General features: G+C 44.0%; 1 protein-coding gene across 1 annotated transcript; it reads right to left on the bottom strand.

The window, feature by feature from the left end:
• Positions 1–859: 859 nt before the first annotated feature.
• Positions 860–15,126, bottom strand: LOC310821875 (NACHT, LRR and PYD domains-containing protein 3-like). Its single transcript, XM_083694142.1, is given in 12 exon segments — positions 860–1,681; positions 1,843–1,892; positions 6,659–6,832; positions 7,210–7,380; positions 7,636–7,812; positions 8,446–8,622; positions 9,234–9,859; positions 9,865–10,958; positions 11,745–11,891; positions 12,561–12,631; positions 14,495–14,634; positions 15,039–15,126. Coding segments are annotated over 11 exon segments (3,387 nt in total). The 5' UTR covers positions 14,536–14,634; positions 15,039–15,126; the 3' UTR covers positions 860–1,022.
• Between the last annotated feature and the right edge of the window lie 2,151 nt (positions 15,127–17,277).

Here is a 17,277-nt window from a genome sequence, read left to right as displayed (position 1 = left end):
CAAGCTGAGGAACAAAACAAACAGGAAACAATAAATGAATCACATGAAACAAAGACACACATAAACTAAGACTTACACCGTAGGCGTCTCATGTATCAATCATTAATTAAAATTTAAAAAAAAGCTTGAGTGAATCTTTTGTGAATAACTGATCATTTTTGCCTCTCACACTGAGAAGTTGGCAGGTCAGAAGGTCATTGTTAATATCAGCTGCGTAGAGACGGAGTAGTGTGGTGGAACTGTGGTCCTCTGTGGCTCGGTCGGTAGAGCATGGTGCTCACAACGCTGAGGTTGTGGGTTTGATTCTATGCACTCACTGAAATGTAAGTCGCTTTGCATAAAAGCGTCAGCTAAATGGCAGATATATTATTACTATTCTACTATTGGTGTCTGTCAACATAAGGACCAAAGAGACATCAGTGAATGTCAAGGAAGCCGTTATGAGGCTGAAATATCAGAAAAATATCAGAAACATAGCCAAAAACTTAGACTTACCAAAACCTACAGTTTGTAACATCATAAAAAAAAAGAAAGAAAGCACTGGTGACACAATTGCATACAGTAGCAACGCTGTCAATCAGTTACTGACAAAAAGCCCTCTGTTGGTTGAGGTTCAGAGACCTGTAGTAAGACCTTGCGTCAGCGTACACACACACACACACACACACACACACACACACACACACACACACACACACACACACACACACACAGACACACACACACACACACACACACACACACACACACACACACACACACACACACACACACACACACACACACACACACACACACACACAGGCAGAAATGCGCACACACAAACCATACACCACGATCATAGAGTCATTTCTTTTGATCCTTCAACATAAACCTTTATTTCTCCTCAGATGAACTCTGACATCATCAGATAGAGACAGGAGTGTTGTGTCCTCCTGAATGATACAACATTTAACAAACAGTTTTATTTACAAAATGTACATGTAGGGTCATGACCCCTGACATGAGTGAACAACACTCAATCATGTCGCATAGTTGTGTTTGAACATGAGTATGAGCGTGTTTCCATGGGGACCCAGGTGTTCCTCCAGGACACTGGAGGCCACTCCTACCTGGCACAGGGACAGTGAGGAATCGTCGTAAAGCCCGAACGCTGGGTAAAGGGGTTCAGTGAATGTGGTGTTGAACGTGTGCAGGTGGTTCATTGTGTCGGAGGAGACGTCGTAGAAGGACAGAGTGCCAGCCGGACAGTCCAGATACACTCCTGCTCTGGGGGTTTGGTTGGAGTGTGGCCAGTCGGTCTGGGGTTGAGAGAGGATGATAGGGAGCTGGACAAGTATTTCATTCTGTTCATTTAAGCTGTGGGTAAAGTCAATTAATCCAGTGAAGTTTAGACACCAAGACTTGTCAAAGGATCCAAGCTTTGTCAAAGAATCCAATCCTTTTCTGCTGATGCCTTTATATGTCACTCCTATCTGAACCCCGACCCCACTGTACTCCACCTCCCAGTAATGGCGCCCGGTCAGACCTTCTCTGCACAGAACCTGTTGCTCTGTCTTAAATCTCTCTGGGTGATCGGGATACGGCTGCTTCTCTTTAACCCACTCCATCCTTCTGTTCCCCTCAGGCAGAGAGAGTTTTCTGTGTGCTGTGTTCAGGTCCAGTGTGAGATCACTGGCGTCTGTGGTTGAGACAAGAGGTATTAAGAAAGAGAACTGGCTGAATCAGAAAACTTGTGCGCATGTGAGTGAGCGTGTGTGTGTGCGCGAGCGGGTGCGTGTCAGTGATAATCGTTTGTGTATGTGTATTGACCAAACTTAACTGCTCATAACAAAGACTTACACTTCTTAAGCAGCTGTGGTTTTACCCAGAACTCTTCATTGTGATCCACACTGTGGGAGAGGCAGAGGAACAGACAGTGAGTGACACACACACAGCCCGTGTATGAAGCAGGGGCTCTACAAGACTTTCTTAGACCAACATGGGGGCCTTACAGGACGTGATTCACACTTGACCTCCCACGCACGTTTCAACTCTTACACATTTACATTATTAAGGTAAATAAATGCATGCACATACTGTGTACAGTACATGTGAAATCCTCACCCACCCCCATATGAAACTCTTGTCACTAGTGAAACGCTCTCACATACATGCATAGTACGAAACACTTGCACATAAGCACTCAGATATCGTATATCCCCTCATAATATTCTAAAACTGTAAAAATATACAGTATATGTGAAAGCATCTCATTCTGAGTCTTGCAAAAGGGGTAGCAGGTAGCCTAGAGGTGAGAGAGCCTGGCCAGCCACTGGCAGATCGCTGGTCCAATCCCCACCTCAGGAGGGAGCTGGATGTGAGCTGGTGACTGGAGGGTTACTGGCATCATATCTAAGGTGCCTACCACTGACATTGTGCCCTTGAGCAAGGCTCTTAACCTAACTGCTCCAGGGGTGCCGAATATGGCTGACCCTGTGCCCAGAGCTCTGTTCTGCACGTGTGTTGTCTTGGGGGGGGGTGGGCACGCACCACATTCCAACAATTAAATAAACAGTCTTCTTCTAAGTGAAAGTCATTCATCCCGCTGCTATATCTGTTTTAAACAAAAATTAAGGACCACCACTGCATTTTATGCCATTGCACTTTATAACTGACTGAATTGTTTGTATATTGTGTCCTGTATTGTGTCCTGTATTGTGTCCTGTATTGTGTCCTGTATTGTGTCCTGTATTGTGTCCTGTATTGTGTCCTGTATTGTGTCCTGTATTGTGTCCTGTATTGTGTCGTGTATTGTGTCCTGTATTGTGTCGTGTATTGTGTCCTGTATTGTGTCCTGTATTGTGTCCTGTATTGTGTCCTGTATTGTGTCCTGTATTGTGTCCTGTATTGTGTCGTGTATTGTGTCGTGTGAGTCAATGTCTTTTGATGTTTAATTTCCACATAAGGGATAATAAATGTTGTACTACTGATGCTACTACAGAAACCCTCTTGCAAGCCAACTCCAACTCTACCACACGGAGGTGACTGTTCCTTCTCTCTCGCTGGATGACTCAAACCCTCTTGCAAGCCAACTCCAACTCTACCACACGGAGGTGACTGTTCCTTCTCTCTCGCTGGATGACTCAAACCCTCTTGCAAGCCAACTCCAACTCTACCACACGGAGGTGACTGTTCCTTCTCTCTCGCTGGATGACTCAAACCCTCTTGCAAGCCAACTCCAACTCTACCACACGGAGGTGACTGTTCCTTCTCTCTCGCTGGATGACTCAAACCCTCTTGCAAGCCAACTCCAACACTACCACACGGAGGTGACTGTTCCTTCTCTCTCGCTGGATGACTCCAACACTACCACACGGAGGTGACTGTTCCTTCTCTCTCGCTGGATGACTCAAACCCTCTTGCAAGCCAACTCCAACTCTACCACACGGAGGTGACTGTTCCTTCTCTCTCGCTGGATGACTCAAACCCTCTTGCAAGCCAACTCCAACTCTACCACACGGAGGTGACTGTTCCTTCTCTCTCGCTGGATGACTCAAACCCTCTTGCAAGCCAACTCCAACACTACCACACGGAGGTGACTGTTCCTTCTCTCTCGCTGGATGACTCAAACCCTCTTGCAAGCCAACTCCAACTCTACCACACGGAGGTGACTGTTCCTTCTCTCTCGCTGGATGACTCAAACCCTCTTGCAAGCCAACTCCAACTCTACCACACGGAGGTGACTGTTCCTTCTCTCTCGCTGGATGACTCAAACCCTCTTGCAAGCCAACTCCAACTCTACCACACGGAGGTGACTGTTCCTTCTCTCTCGCTGGATGACTCAAACCCTCTTGCAAGCCAACTCCAACACTACCACACGGAGGTGACTGTTCCTTCTCTCTCGCTGGATGACTCAAACCCTCTTGCAAGCCAACTCCAACTCTACCACACGGAGGTGACTGTTCCTTCTCTCTCGCTGGATGACTCAAACCCTCTTGCAAGCCAACTCCAACTCTACCACACGGAGGTGACTGTTCCTTCTCTCTCGCTGGATGACTCAAACCCTCTTGCAAGCCAACTCCAACACTACCACACGGAGGTGACTGTTCCTTCTCTCTCGCTGGATGACTCCAACACTACCACACGGAGGTGACTGTTCCTTCTCTCTCGCTGGATGACTCAAACCCTCTTGCAAGCCAACTCCAACTCTACCACACGGAGGTGACTGTTCCTTCTCTCTCGCTGGATGACTCAAACCCTCTTGCAAGCCAACTCCAACTCTACCACACGGAGGTGACTGTTCCTTCTCTCTCGCTGGATGACTCAAACCCTCTTGCAAGCCAACTCCAACACTACCACACGGAGGTGACTGTTCCTTCTCTCTCGCTGGATGACTCAAACCCTCTTGCAAGCCAACTCCAACTCTACCACACGGAGGTGACTGTTCCTTCTCTCTCGCTGGATGACTCAAACCCTCTTGCAAGCCAACTCCAACTCTACCACACGGAGGTGACTGTTCCTTCTCTCTCGCTGGATGACTCAAACCCTCTTGCAAGCCAACTCCAACACTACCACACGGAGGTGACTGTTCCTTCTCTCTCGCTGGATGACTCCAACACTACCACACGGAGGTGACTGTTCCTTCTCTCTCGCTGGATGACTCAAACCCTCTTGCAAGCCAACTCCAACTCTACCACACGGAGGTGACTGTTCCTTCTCTCTCGCTGGATGACTCAAACCCTCTTGCAAGCCAACTCCAACTCTACCACACGGAGGTGACTGTTCCTTCTCTCTCGCTGGATGACTCAAACCCTCTTGCAAGCCAACTCCAACTCTACCACACGGAGGTGACTGTTCCTTCTCTCTCGCTGGATGACTCAAACCCTCTTGCAAGCCAACTCCAACACTACCACACGGAGGTGACTGTTCCTTCTCTCTCGCTGGATGACTCCAACACTACCACACGGAGGTGACTGTTCCTTCTCTCTCGCTGGATGACTCAAACCCTCTTGCAAGCCAACTCCAACTCTACCACACGGAGGTGACTGTTCCTTCTCTCTCGCTGGATGACTCAAACCCTCTTGCAAGCCAACTCCAACTCTACCACACGGAGGTGACTGTTCCTTCTCTCTCGCTGGATGACTCAAACCCTCTTGCAAGCCAACTCCAACTCTACCACACGGAGGTGACTGTTCCTTCTCTCTCGCTGGATGACTCAAACCCTCTTGCAAGCCAACTCCAACTCTACCACACGGAGGTGACTGTTCCTTCTCTCTCGCTGGATGACTCAAACCCTCTTGCAAGCCAACTCCAACTCTACCACACGGAGGTGACTGTTCCTTCTCTCTCGCTGGATGACTCAAACCCTCTTGCAAGCCAACTCCAACACTACCACACGGAGGTGACTGTTCCTTCTCTCTCGCTGGATGACTCCAACACTACCACACGGAGGTGACTGTTCCTTCTCTCTCGCTGGATGACTCAAACCCTCTTGCAAGCCAACTCCAACTCTACCACACGGAGGTGACTGTTCCTTCTCTCTCGCTGGATGACTCAAACCCTCTTGCAAGCCAACTCCAACTCTACCACACGGAGGTGACTGTTCCTTCTCTCTCGCTGGATGACTCAAACCCTCTTGCAAGCCAACTCCAACTCTACCACACGGAGGTGACTGTTCCTTCTCTCTCGCTGGATGACTCAAACCCTCTTGCAAGCCAACTCCAACTCTACCACACGGAGGTGACTGTTCCTTCTCTCTCGCTGGATGACTCAAACCCTCTTGCAAGCCAACTCCAACACTACCACACGGAGGTGACTGTTCCTTCTCTCTCGCTGGATGACTCAAACCCTCTTGCAAGCCAACTCCAACACTACCACACGGAGGTGACTGTTCCTTCTCTCTCGCTGGATGACTCAAACCCTCTTGCAAGCCAACTCCAACTCTACCACACGGAGGTGACTGTTCCTTCTCTCTCGCTGGATGACTCAAACCCTCTTGCAAGCCAACTCCAACTCTACCACACGGAGGTGACTGTTCCTTCTCTCTCGCTGGATGACTCAAACCCTCTTGCAAGCCAACTCCAACTCTACCACACGGAGGTGACTGTTCCTTCTCTCTCGCTGGATGACTCAAACCCTCTTGCTGGATGACTCAAACCCTCTCGCTGGATTACTCAAACCCTCTTGCTGGATGACTCAAACCCTCTCGCTGGATTACTCAAACCCTCTTGCTGGATTACTCAAACCCTCTTGCTGGATTACTCAAACCCTCTCGCTGGATTACTCAAACCCTCTTGCTGGATTACTCAAACCCTCTTGCTGGATTACTCAAACCCTCTTGCTGGATTACTCAAACCCTCTTGCTGGATTACTCAAACCCTCTTGCTGGATTACTCAAACCCTCTCGCTGGATTACTCAAACCCTCTCGCTGGATTACTCAAACCCTCTCGCTGGATTACTCAAACCCTCTTGCTGGATTACTCAAACCCTCTTGCTGGATTACTCAAACCCTCTTGCTGGATGGCCAATTCATTTCCCAGTACCAGTTTACTACAGCGCCTGATCTTATGCACTTATGCATATTTCTGTCCACAAAATGCATCATTTCCACAACAAATTGCTCAGAAATGTTTGAGGGTCAAATAAGAGAGCAATTGTCAATTTGCCAATACTAACTTGAGTTCCTTCAGTCGACAGAGTGGATCCTCCAGTCTGTCAGAGAGCAGCTTCACTCCTAACTCTCCTGGGTGATTGAAGCTCAGGTCCAGCTCTCTCAGGTGGGAGGGGTTTGACCTCAGAGCTGAAGCCAGAGAAGCACAGCCTTCCTCTGTGACTCTACAGGATGACAGCCTGTAGCGAGAGGTCATCAGGACTTTACCAACAGAACTCAGATCTATCACTGACTTTATCAAAACATTTAGTTGAATAAGATATATAAACTTAAACATTGCAATGGACTGTTGCATGCTTCCCTGGGGGCAGACATGTAAAATGCTAAGCTAAATGTTTGTTTAGTCCATTTAAGTCACTATCTTAGATAAATTAATATATTATTGACTTTAATGGTCCAGTGTGTAGATTTTCAAATATTGCAAAATGGCTATGATAAATTGCTAGCGATTAACCTTTGTAAAAACTAATCACATCTGAATACGGCGTTAGACTGCAATATAAGGGTATATTAATCATATAGTTGCATTAATCATATATTATCATAGAGTACTGACCTCAATATCTCCAGTTTACAGTCTGAACTCATCAGTCCAGCAGAGAGCAGCCTCATTCCTGGATCCCCCAGATCGTTGTCACTCAAGTCCAACGCTCTCAGGTGTGAGTTTGAGCTGAAAGCTGAGGCCAATGCCTCACAAGACTTCTCTGTCAGGAAACAGCTGCTCAAACTAAATGAGAGATTAAAACACCTTGTGAAAGCTGAGGAACAAGTAGACTAGAGTGACAAGCAACACATGCACAAGAGAGCAATATCACAATGGGTTAAAGACAGAGTAACCTATTTGTTATTTGTTAGTTGAAAACTAATACATATTCTGCAAAGAAAGCCACTATGGCTGGTGACAAATCTGACCTCTTACTGTACAAAAACATATCAGTCTTTGGGTTCTCATCATGTGAATACCCCACACAAAACTACTGACCTTAGTGTCTGTATTTTACAGCGTGGATCTTTCAGGGCAGCAAAGAGAACCCTCAGTCTGTCTCCATCCACCCATGTGATTTTCTTCAGGTGAAGCTCCGTCAGAGGCGAGTCTGCTGATTGGAGAACGGAGGCCAGTGATTCGCAACCCGCAGGGGTGAGTTTAAGATCAGACAGTCTGCAGAAAGAGAGAAGATAATAATATATAATATATAATAACATATGTATAATACATAATAACATATGTAATATGATATACAGTATATCATAAAGTGTGATGGCATGGAGTATTCATACCTATAAAACAATGTAGTGGTTAAAACAAATGGTAAACACTGGACGCAAGTGAAGATGACAAGTATTACAACAACATGTCAACATTACTATATACTGTAAAAAAAATGTGTTAACTGTGTTACTACGTCTACGTCCCTGAACTTACATCTTAACGGTCCCTCCTGAAGACCTCTTCACCCCCACTACCCCCCCGTACAAGTTTCTCTGCTGCTTCTAGCATTGTGACTGCCTATGGCCCCTGGTCTGAGCATTGATTACTTTATCTTATGATGACTGATGGATAGATGATTCACTTACTTAAACAAATGTATTTGTTGTAAGTCGCTTTGGATAAAGGCGTCTGCTAAATGCCATAAATGTAAATGTAAATGTAAATGTAACTTGCAGGTAGGTACCTCATAAAATTATCTAAATAATGTATCAGAGAACATGACAATTTCACCCTGACAAACTGTCTAATAATTGTCACATATTTGGGTTCTCGTCATGTAAAGGCCACTTTAAAATCACTGACCTGAGAGTCTGTAGTTTACAGTCTGGTTCTGTCAATGCAGCACACAAGACCTTCACTTCATTCACATCACACATGCAACAGAAGCTGATGTCCAGCTCTCTCAGATGTGAGTCTGCTGACTTGAGAATGGAGGCCAGTGATTCAAAGCACTCAGCAGTGACATCCATTGTAGACAGTCTGAAGAAATAGAGGAAACATAATTCATGCAGAGTATGAGGTACAGAAGTATATATATACAGTATATGCCATTTAGCTGACGCTTTTATCCAAAGCGACTTACATTGCAGTGAGTGCGTACATTTCAGTATATATGGTCCCAGCGGGAATCAAAATCACAACCTAAGCGTTGTTAGCGCCGTGCTCTACCAACTGAGCCACAGAAGTGTCGGTCATATACTGTACTTAACAACTTTTGACATGGTGAAGGTTGTGTGTTGTATTATTGCCTGCTGTGGTACATTCAGATACAATTCAGATACATATTAACACATTCTGAAACAAAACACACTTCACTAACTGCTTGTTGAGTCATGCATCAACTAAGAACCCCTCACCATTGCTTAAATGACTCTCAACAGTCTGCACCCTCCCTCCACCTCCCACCCCAACCCCCCCCCCCCCCTCCTCCCCTCCACCTCTCCTCCACCTCCCCAACCCCCCTCCACCTCCCACCTTAACCCCCTCCACCGCCCCCTCCACCTGCATATTTATAAACCTTGAAACAATGTCATCTCTTCCTTACACATTTCAGGTGACATCTTCATGGTTTGTTTGACGTGAATTCTTACCTTGCCTTTTTGAAATTCCACATAGCTGGAATCAGCCTCTCACAGCCTTCACTTGGTATGATGGATTTCCTCATGTTGATCTCATCCAGAGCACCCTTTGACATGAGAAGTGCATTGGCCAGCGCGGTATAGTGATCAGGTGAGAGATTGTCTTCCTCTCGCTTTTGGGACATGAGGAACTGGTGAATGTCCTCATGTACTGAACGATCTTTCATCTCGTTCATGCAGAGGAAAAGATTGATGAACCTGCCGGGTGGGGTATCTTCTGCATCTGGCTTCCTGAGGTATTTCCTCATTTCCTCAACAGTCTCTGAACTGTTCTCTGAGCTGTTCTCTGCCTTTGGCAGTAGGCTTTCTAAGAGTTTCTGATTGGACTCGAGCAAGATGCCAAGAAGGAAGCGGAGGAACAAGTCCAGGTGTCCATTCTTACTCATTTGGGATTTACGCACCACCTTCTTCAGCAACTCATGCAAGGGAAGCTCTGCAGACACATCCTCCAGGAAAGACTCCAGTGCTTTGATGTTCTTGCTCACACAGCAGTGGAACACGTACACAGCAGCAAGGAACTCCTGAAAGCTCAGGTGCACGAAGCAGTACACCTTCTTTTTGTACATACCATACTCCTCCTTCAGGATCTCTGTGCCAAATGCCCTAGTTTCAGAACCAGGATCCTCTGTGTATCCATATCATTTTCCTGCTGGTATTTGTCTTCTGCCAGCTGTGTTTGAATGAGCAGGAAGTGTATGTACATCTCAGTCAGAGTTTTGAGGACCTCCTCGCTCTCATTTCCACTCAACATGTGCTTTAGAACCATAGCAGTAATCCAACACATGATAGGTATGTGACACATGATGTGGAGGCTCCTCATTTTCTGTACATGTGAGATGATTCTGTTAGCCAGGTTCTCGTCATTTCTGAATTGCTTCCTGAAGTACTCCACTTTCTGTTGGTCACTGAACCCTCGGACTTCGGTCACCCGGTTGATGTAGGTATGGGGGATAAGTTTGGCTGCTGCTGGTCGGGAGGTTATCCAGATCAGAGCAGAGGAGAGCATATTCCTCTTGATGAGGTTTGTCAGCAGCACGTCCACTGATGATGTCTTTGTAACATCAGTCACCCTCTTGTTTTTAGGGAAATCTAACTTAAGTTTGCTTTCATCCAGACCATCGAAGATGAACAAAACCTTACAGTTAGCATATACGTTTGCGTCTTCAATCTCTGAAAGTTCAGGATGGAAGTCATTCAGAAGTCCATGAAGACTCAGATCATCATCAGTCAAATTCAGCTCTCTGAAAGGCAGCACAAAGATGAAATCTATATCCTCATTGGCTTTTCCTTCTGCCCAGTCAAGGATGAACATACTGACAGAGACTGTTTTTCCAATGCCAGCGATGCCCTTGGTCAGCATAGTTCTGACTGTCTGCTCTTCTCTCTTTTGTCCAGGTAAGAGCTTTGTCTTTTCTGACTCTCCTGGCAAAGGCTTGAAGATGTCATCGATGTTGATTTGAGTGTCAGGTGATGTTTTACTCCTGGTTGTATATTCAATCTGCCGAACCTCATGTTCAGAATTAACCCCTTCACTCTCTCCCTCTGTGATGTGGAGCTCTGTGTAGATGCTGTCGAGGGGAATTTGACTCCTCCCCTCAGTACCCTCAGACAAGAATCTATACTTCTCTCTGTGTCTGGCTTTATGTTCCTCTTTCACCCTCTGCAGGTTGGAACACTCTGCAAAGGAAAGGGCCAGATAAAAAGTCAAGTAAAGTAAAGTCTACGAGAACACTTGAGAGACAACTTGAGAGTAACATGAGATACAGTGAAAAGAAAAAGTGTGAATTCAAAGTACCAATACTCTATTTTATATATATACAAAAAAGTGTTATGTATATATATATATATATATAGTACCAGTCAAAAGTTTGGACACACCTTCTCATTCAATGGTTTTTCTTTATTTTTATTTTTTTCTACATTGTAGATTAATATTGAAGACATCAAAACTATGAAGGAACACATATGGAATTATGTAGTAAACAAAAAAGTGTTAAACAAACCAGAATATGTTTTACATTTTAGATTCTTCAAAGTAGCCACCTTTTGCTTCGATGACAGCTTTGCACACTCTTGGCATTCCTTCTCTGCTTCATGAGGTAGTCACTTGAAATGGTTTTCCAACAATCTTGAAGGAGTTCCCAGACATATTCTGATTTGTTTAACACTTTTTTGTTTACTACATAATTCCAAGAGTGTGCAACGTAAAGTTCCATTTTACATCACAAAAATAATAAAATGGTTGTGACTGAAATCGCACAGTGTCTGTCGGGCTTAAGGGTTACTTGATAGATGTGTGACTTCACCATGACTTGTAATAATAATGTGCAGTTGGGAAGACATGGACACAGAATACACAAGTGTCATTTAAGGTGGCCAGTATTTGTTTCACTAAATCACAATAGCAGATGTTAACTTAACCATCAGCTGTGTGAGAGGGTGGGACAGTCCTAGAGGCTTTACCTTTCTTCTGAGGCGGCAGTGTGACACTGATGTTAACGTCTCCAGCAGCAGTTACGTTATGTAAGACTGGCGCAACGATGACTGCTCCATTCTGAGCCACGTTGGAACACCGGAGAGGAGCTGGCCTGCCCTCCATGTGGTGGTCTACTGTTTTGACACATAGAAACAAATGACACTTAATTGGCAACTAACCATTTTTTAAATATGTTTTGCATTACTGTACATTTTTTATTTTAACCCTAAGATCCTAACGTGCTCCCTTGGTCTTAACATAATTACACTTCACTAGTGCACCCCCCGTTTACAGTATCAACGGTATCATTGGATCGATTCATTCGTTTTAATGCAATTGTGTTTGCAGGCCGATAGCAATGTCTACACAGACATTGTCACAATATAGCTTTACATTCAGTTTTATCCCAAAATCAAGTCAAATTGCGGGACATTCCGGGGAGCGAGCAATTCCCAAAACAGCTGCTGAGCAGACATGTGACCTGAAGAGGGTGGCACTGTCCTCTTGCTTTGAACATTTTATAATTTATTGAAAAATGATCAAACTGATACATGAATCTTTTTTTTTAACACAAGAGCGCATGCGCACACACACACACACACACACACACACACACACAAAGTCAGGTAAGTTACTGTAAATCACTTGTACAGGTTAGAATTGGAACAGAGAAGCTTACGGCCCTCGGCATTCCAAACCAGTTTGCAGTAGAGCAACAGCAGGGCTCTGGTGAACAGGTAACCAGTACTACAACACTTCCACCTCCAGGTGTCTCCACCTCCGCTTCAGAGGCACAGCTTTACCTCTTTCCTCTCCTCTCTTCTCCATCTCAGTGGAGTCCCTCACATCCAGTCTGTCAAGAGAGTGGGAGGACCTGAAACATATTGGGTTCCACGCAGAGAAGAAGAGTTATTCCGGACATTTCTTGTGAATTAAAGTACTAGAGTGGTGTAATGTCAGACAGCACAACACAATTTGAAATGAAAATATTTAACATCACTGGATAATTATAGTTGACCATTAAAGGGACACTTTACCCCTTTTTAACCTCATTATGTTTTTAAAAAAAATTTTTTTATCTCCAGCACAAGACCAATGTCTACATGTGAACATGACACTAATCTACGTTCTGAATCGTCCAAAAGATAAGATGAAATGTTCCTCAGGAAACAACCTCCTATGACATCATAGGGGGTGATAAGAAGAACAATAATTCCAAAACTACTAGGTTTCCAGCCAGGGGCAATTTGCAGCAGTGAAAATCACTGAATTCTTTTTTTTAAATACCCCAGGTGACATCATAGGGGGTCATTGTCTTAGGACCTTAAACATTCGCTGGTTTCGCCAACCCAGTCTCCAAATGACTACATTTACATTTACATTCATGGCATTTAGCAGACGCCTTTATCCAAAGCGACTTACAACAAATACATTTGTTTGAGTAAGTGAATCATCTATCCATCAGTCATCATAAGACAAAGTAATCAATGCTCACACAAGGGGCCATAGGCAGTCGTAATGCCAGAAGGCATATATATATATGATGAATATATATATATATATAATTTTTGTTTTTATTACATTCTGGGGGGTCATTTCTGCAAACCAACGCAACGTATCTTACGTTTTTTTTTATTTATTTTTTTACGTATTTTACGTCAAAACAGGTAGTCAGACGTTGGTATGACAATCCCCCAGATCGTATTTCCAGGTTTGCAGAAACAATCCCCCAGAACGTACTTATTTGGAGATAGGTTTTTAGGGTAGGTTTTCACATATGTAGACACTGGTTGGGTGCTGGTTTTACCCATTCTGTATTCGTTGGACACTCGTGACCTCCCTTCCCTCATCCCGGCTCTACAAGACAGGACAGGACAGTACATACTGTACATATCTGTTCATACTGTTCATACTGTTCATACTGTACATATCTGTTCATACTGTTCATACTGTACATATCTGTTCATACTGTTCATACTGTTCATACTGTACATATCTGTTCATACTGTTCATACTGTACATATCTGTTCATACTGTACATATCTGTTCATACTGTTCATACTGTTCATACTGTACATATCTGTTCATACTGTTCATACTGTACATATCTGTTCATACTGTACATATCTGTTCATACTGTACATATCTGTTCATACTGTTCATACTGTACATATCTGTTCATACTGTTCATACTGTTCATACTGTACATATCTGTTCATACTGTACATATCTGTTCATACTGTTCATACTGTACATATCTGTTCATACTGTACATATCTGTTTATACTGTTCATACTGCATTCCATATTTATTCTGCTTATAATGTTACTGTTATTACATATACTGCTTATACTGCACTACTTATACAGCTCATATACTGCTTATACTGTTCATACTGTATTCTATATTTATTCTGCTTATAATGTTACTGTTATTACATATACTGCTTATACTGCACTACTTATACAGCTCATATACTGCTTATACTGTTCATACTGTATTCTATATTTATTCTGCTTATAATGTCACTGTTATTACATATACTGCTTATACTGCACTACTTATACAGCTCATATACTGCTTATATTGCACTACCTGTATATACTGTTCACACTGCACTTTTCTGCACTTCTGGTTAGACGCTAACTGCATTTCGTTGTCTCTGTACTTGTACTCTGCACAATGACAATAAAGTTGAATCTAATCTAACAAGGAAGTATTTAAGCTCCCGTCTCACCTTTGGTCAACGGGAGTTTCACCACAATTGTGGTTGGACATGTCCTCCTCTTCTCTTCTCTTTGTGGCGGTCCCCTCTTCCCTCTCTCCTTCCTATCTCCTACTTTTCATGCCGGCACCCTCCTTCCTCCATCCCCCTCTCTATGAACCCAGTTAGTTATAACCAGTTAGTTATTAAACACTTTATTTACTCTGTATTTTTTGTTACTGTTGCTTGTTAACCATGCCAAATGTATTCAAAGTCTCCAGAGGAATCAACACCATGATTTATTTCAAACTATGACATTTCTAATCCAGAGCTGAATATGTGTACTTGACTACGTTTTGTTTCATCTCACAGTAGCTGGCTCCCAATCTGAACCAAACCGAAAACTCTTCATCACGTCTTCATCACGGTTCAATTATGTGACGCAATAGACTTTGTTCAAACATGCGGCAACAAAACTATGCTGAGTTGTAAATAAATTAAAAAAAAAAAAAAAAAAAAAATGAAATGAAAAAAATGATAAACATCATGTAGCCTTAACGGAGTGTGTGATTCTTACCTCTCTGGGAACAGATACGAGCGTTCGTCAGTGTGTCGCGGAGTGACTTCAACTCTCGCTCCTACTGTCAGTAAAAACAGGAAGTGTTTAGAGTGCGATGTGACTCACAAAGGCAAACACGGCCTTTCCTTCACCCGGTGTGCTGTGAGAGCAGAAAACAGCCAAAAGAATGAAGGCGTTACCGTCCATCCCCCTAAGAACCCTCTGGCACCACCTTGAGGCCACGGCGATCATCTCTGGAGCGTCCAACTCCCGGTCGACAGCGCACCTGTTTCCTATCACCCATCAGCACACCTGCAACCCATCGGCAATCACCTCCCTACAAGAACTCTGCCTGAACTCCACTACAGTGCCAGAACGTACTGTGTCAAGGGTAATCTTCTACGTAACCTGCAGACGCTTCAGCCCCTCGCAAATATCCCTACGTGTTCCTAGTATTTTGTTAACCTTGTTCTCCTGTGCCCCTCCAGAACCCTCGTCTCCCTCGGATTCCCTTGTTATCCCCTTCCACGGACCCTACCCCTCTCTGCTACTGGATTCCCCCGTTACCGAACCCTGGACCGGACCCCGACGACCCCCTTGGATAATCCTTCTCTCCCCGACCCCTCAGCTACTGAATCTCCTATTACCGGACCCCGACGACCCCTCGGATTATCCTTCTCTCCACTACCCCTCTCCCTATATTATTATTATTATTATTATTATTATTAATAAATACGCCTTCGGGCTATATAACCGTCTCAGTTGTGTGCCGTCATTTGGTTCTTCAGACGTTCGCGAGTAACAGAAGGGAGAGGTCTGTTTTTACATGTCTGTGCATACTGTAACTATATTATGTGGATGAGACAGAGAGAGAGATGGGGAAAGAAAGAAGGGAGATATATATGAAAATATGCCCCAAGAAGAAAACAACACACACACACACACACACACACAGTGTTGCTCTGGCACTTGTTAAGGCCTTAACAGTCTCAAGACACAAAGTCTCACTGTTTTGTTAATTTACGCATAAGTGCGTGTGTGTGTGTGTGTGTGTATGGCGAGTGTGTTACATAGTTCCCCCGCCAAGCGCTGGTCCCCTCCTACGCCCATGCCTAAAGAGGTCCACAATGAGACAGACCGGCCAGTCAGTGTGGATGAGAAGGAATAACGCCTCACAACAGCAACGCCACCACAGAGCTCAACGGCACCGCAACGCCACCATAGACGACAGCGACGCTCCACAGACGACTGTTCCAACAGGACATCCCACTGGGACAGTGCAGAGCAGCAGTCCGCTCTGTGGTTTGCGGGAAAGTAAGTTTTATTTGGATTGTTTCAATATCACTGTGTCGCATCATTATCGCTGTATCATTGCACTACTGCGTATTTGTATTATTTGTGTTATTTGTATTTTGTATGCTGCATTGTCATGGAACCGAGCCCACTCGTGTATGAGACGTAACAATAAACTTGAAACTTGAACTTGAAACTCGTGCCACACATGGCTGGAACAAACTTCCGGAAGATCTTAGATCTTAGACCCCAACTCTGGCTACTTTCAAAAATGGGATGAAAGAGCTTTGCCTTAAATTGTTCGCCTTTGCCTTAAATTGTTCGCCTTTGCCTTAAATTGTTCGCCTTTGCCTTAAATTGCCTAAGTTAACTGGTATTTTAAGGTAAAGAAAACTACATTGCTGCTAATATTTGCACTCTGACCCTAAAATGCACTGTGACTTTTATTCTTTTTTATGTCTTTTATTATTATTTTTATGATCTTTCCTTTTTATCTGTTTTATGTGAAGCACTTTTAATTGCCTCTGTGTATGAAATGTGGCATATAAATCAACTTGCCTATTATCATTTGAGTAGAAACGTTTGCTAACCCTTTACTTTACCATCTGGTATTAAGAAGGTAGTTAAAAAGTACTAAAAAGTACCGGGTGAAAGCATTATTCCCTGCTAATTGTATTCATTGTTAATGCATTTTTCACATTGAAACACTTGTTTGATTACTGTTATAATTGTATCATTTGAATGTGACTATTTGCATTGTGACCAAGTTGATTGACAACAGACGCACATAACTTGCTTTAGGATGAGAGACGACAGACTTAAACTTATCATTTGTTTTTGTAGGAATATTGCTGTTGCTGTCAGTTCCTGTGATTTCGCCGCCTGTGGATGTGGAGGAGGAGGAGGACTCTAATCTGAGGATCACTGGTTGTCCCTTCTGTGATTTTGACACAAACACCAATTT

Source organism: Argentina silus, assembly GCF_951799395.1.
Source record: "Argentina silus genome assembly, chromosome: 22".
Taxonomy (NCBI): domain Eukaryota; kingdom Metazoa; phylum Chordata; class Actinopteri; order Argentiniformes; family Argentinidae; genus Argentina; species Argentina silus.
This window is presented reverse-complemented; position numbering and strand designations above follow the sequence as displayed.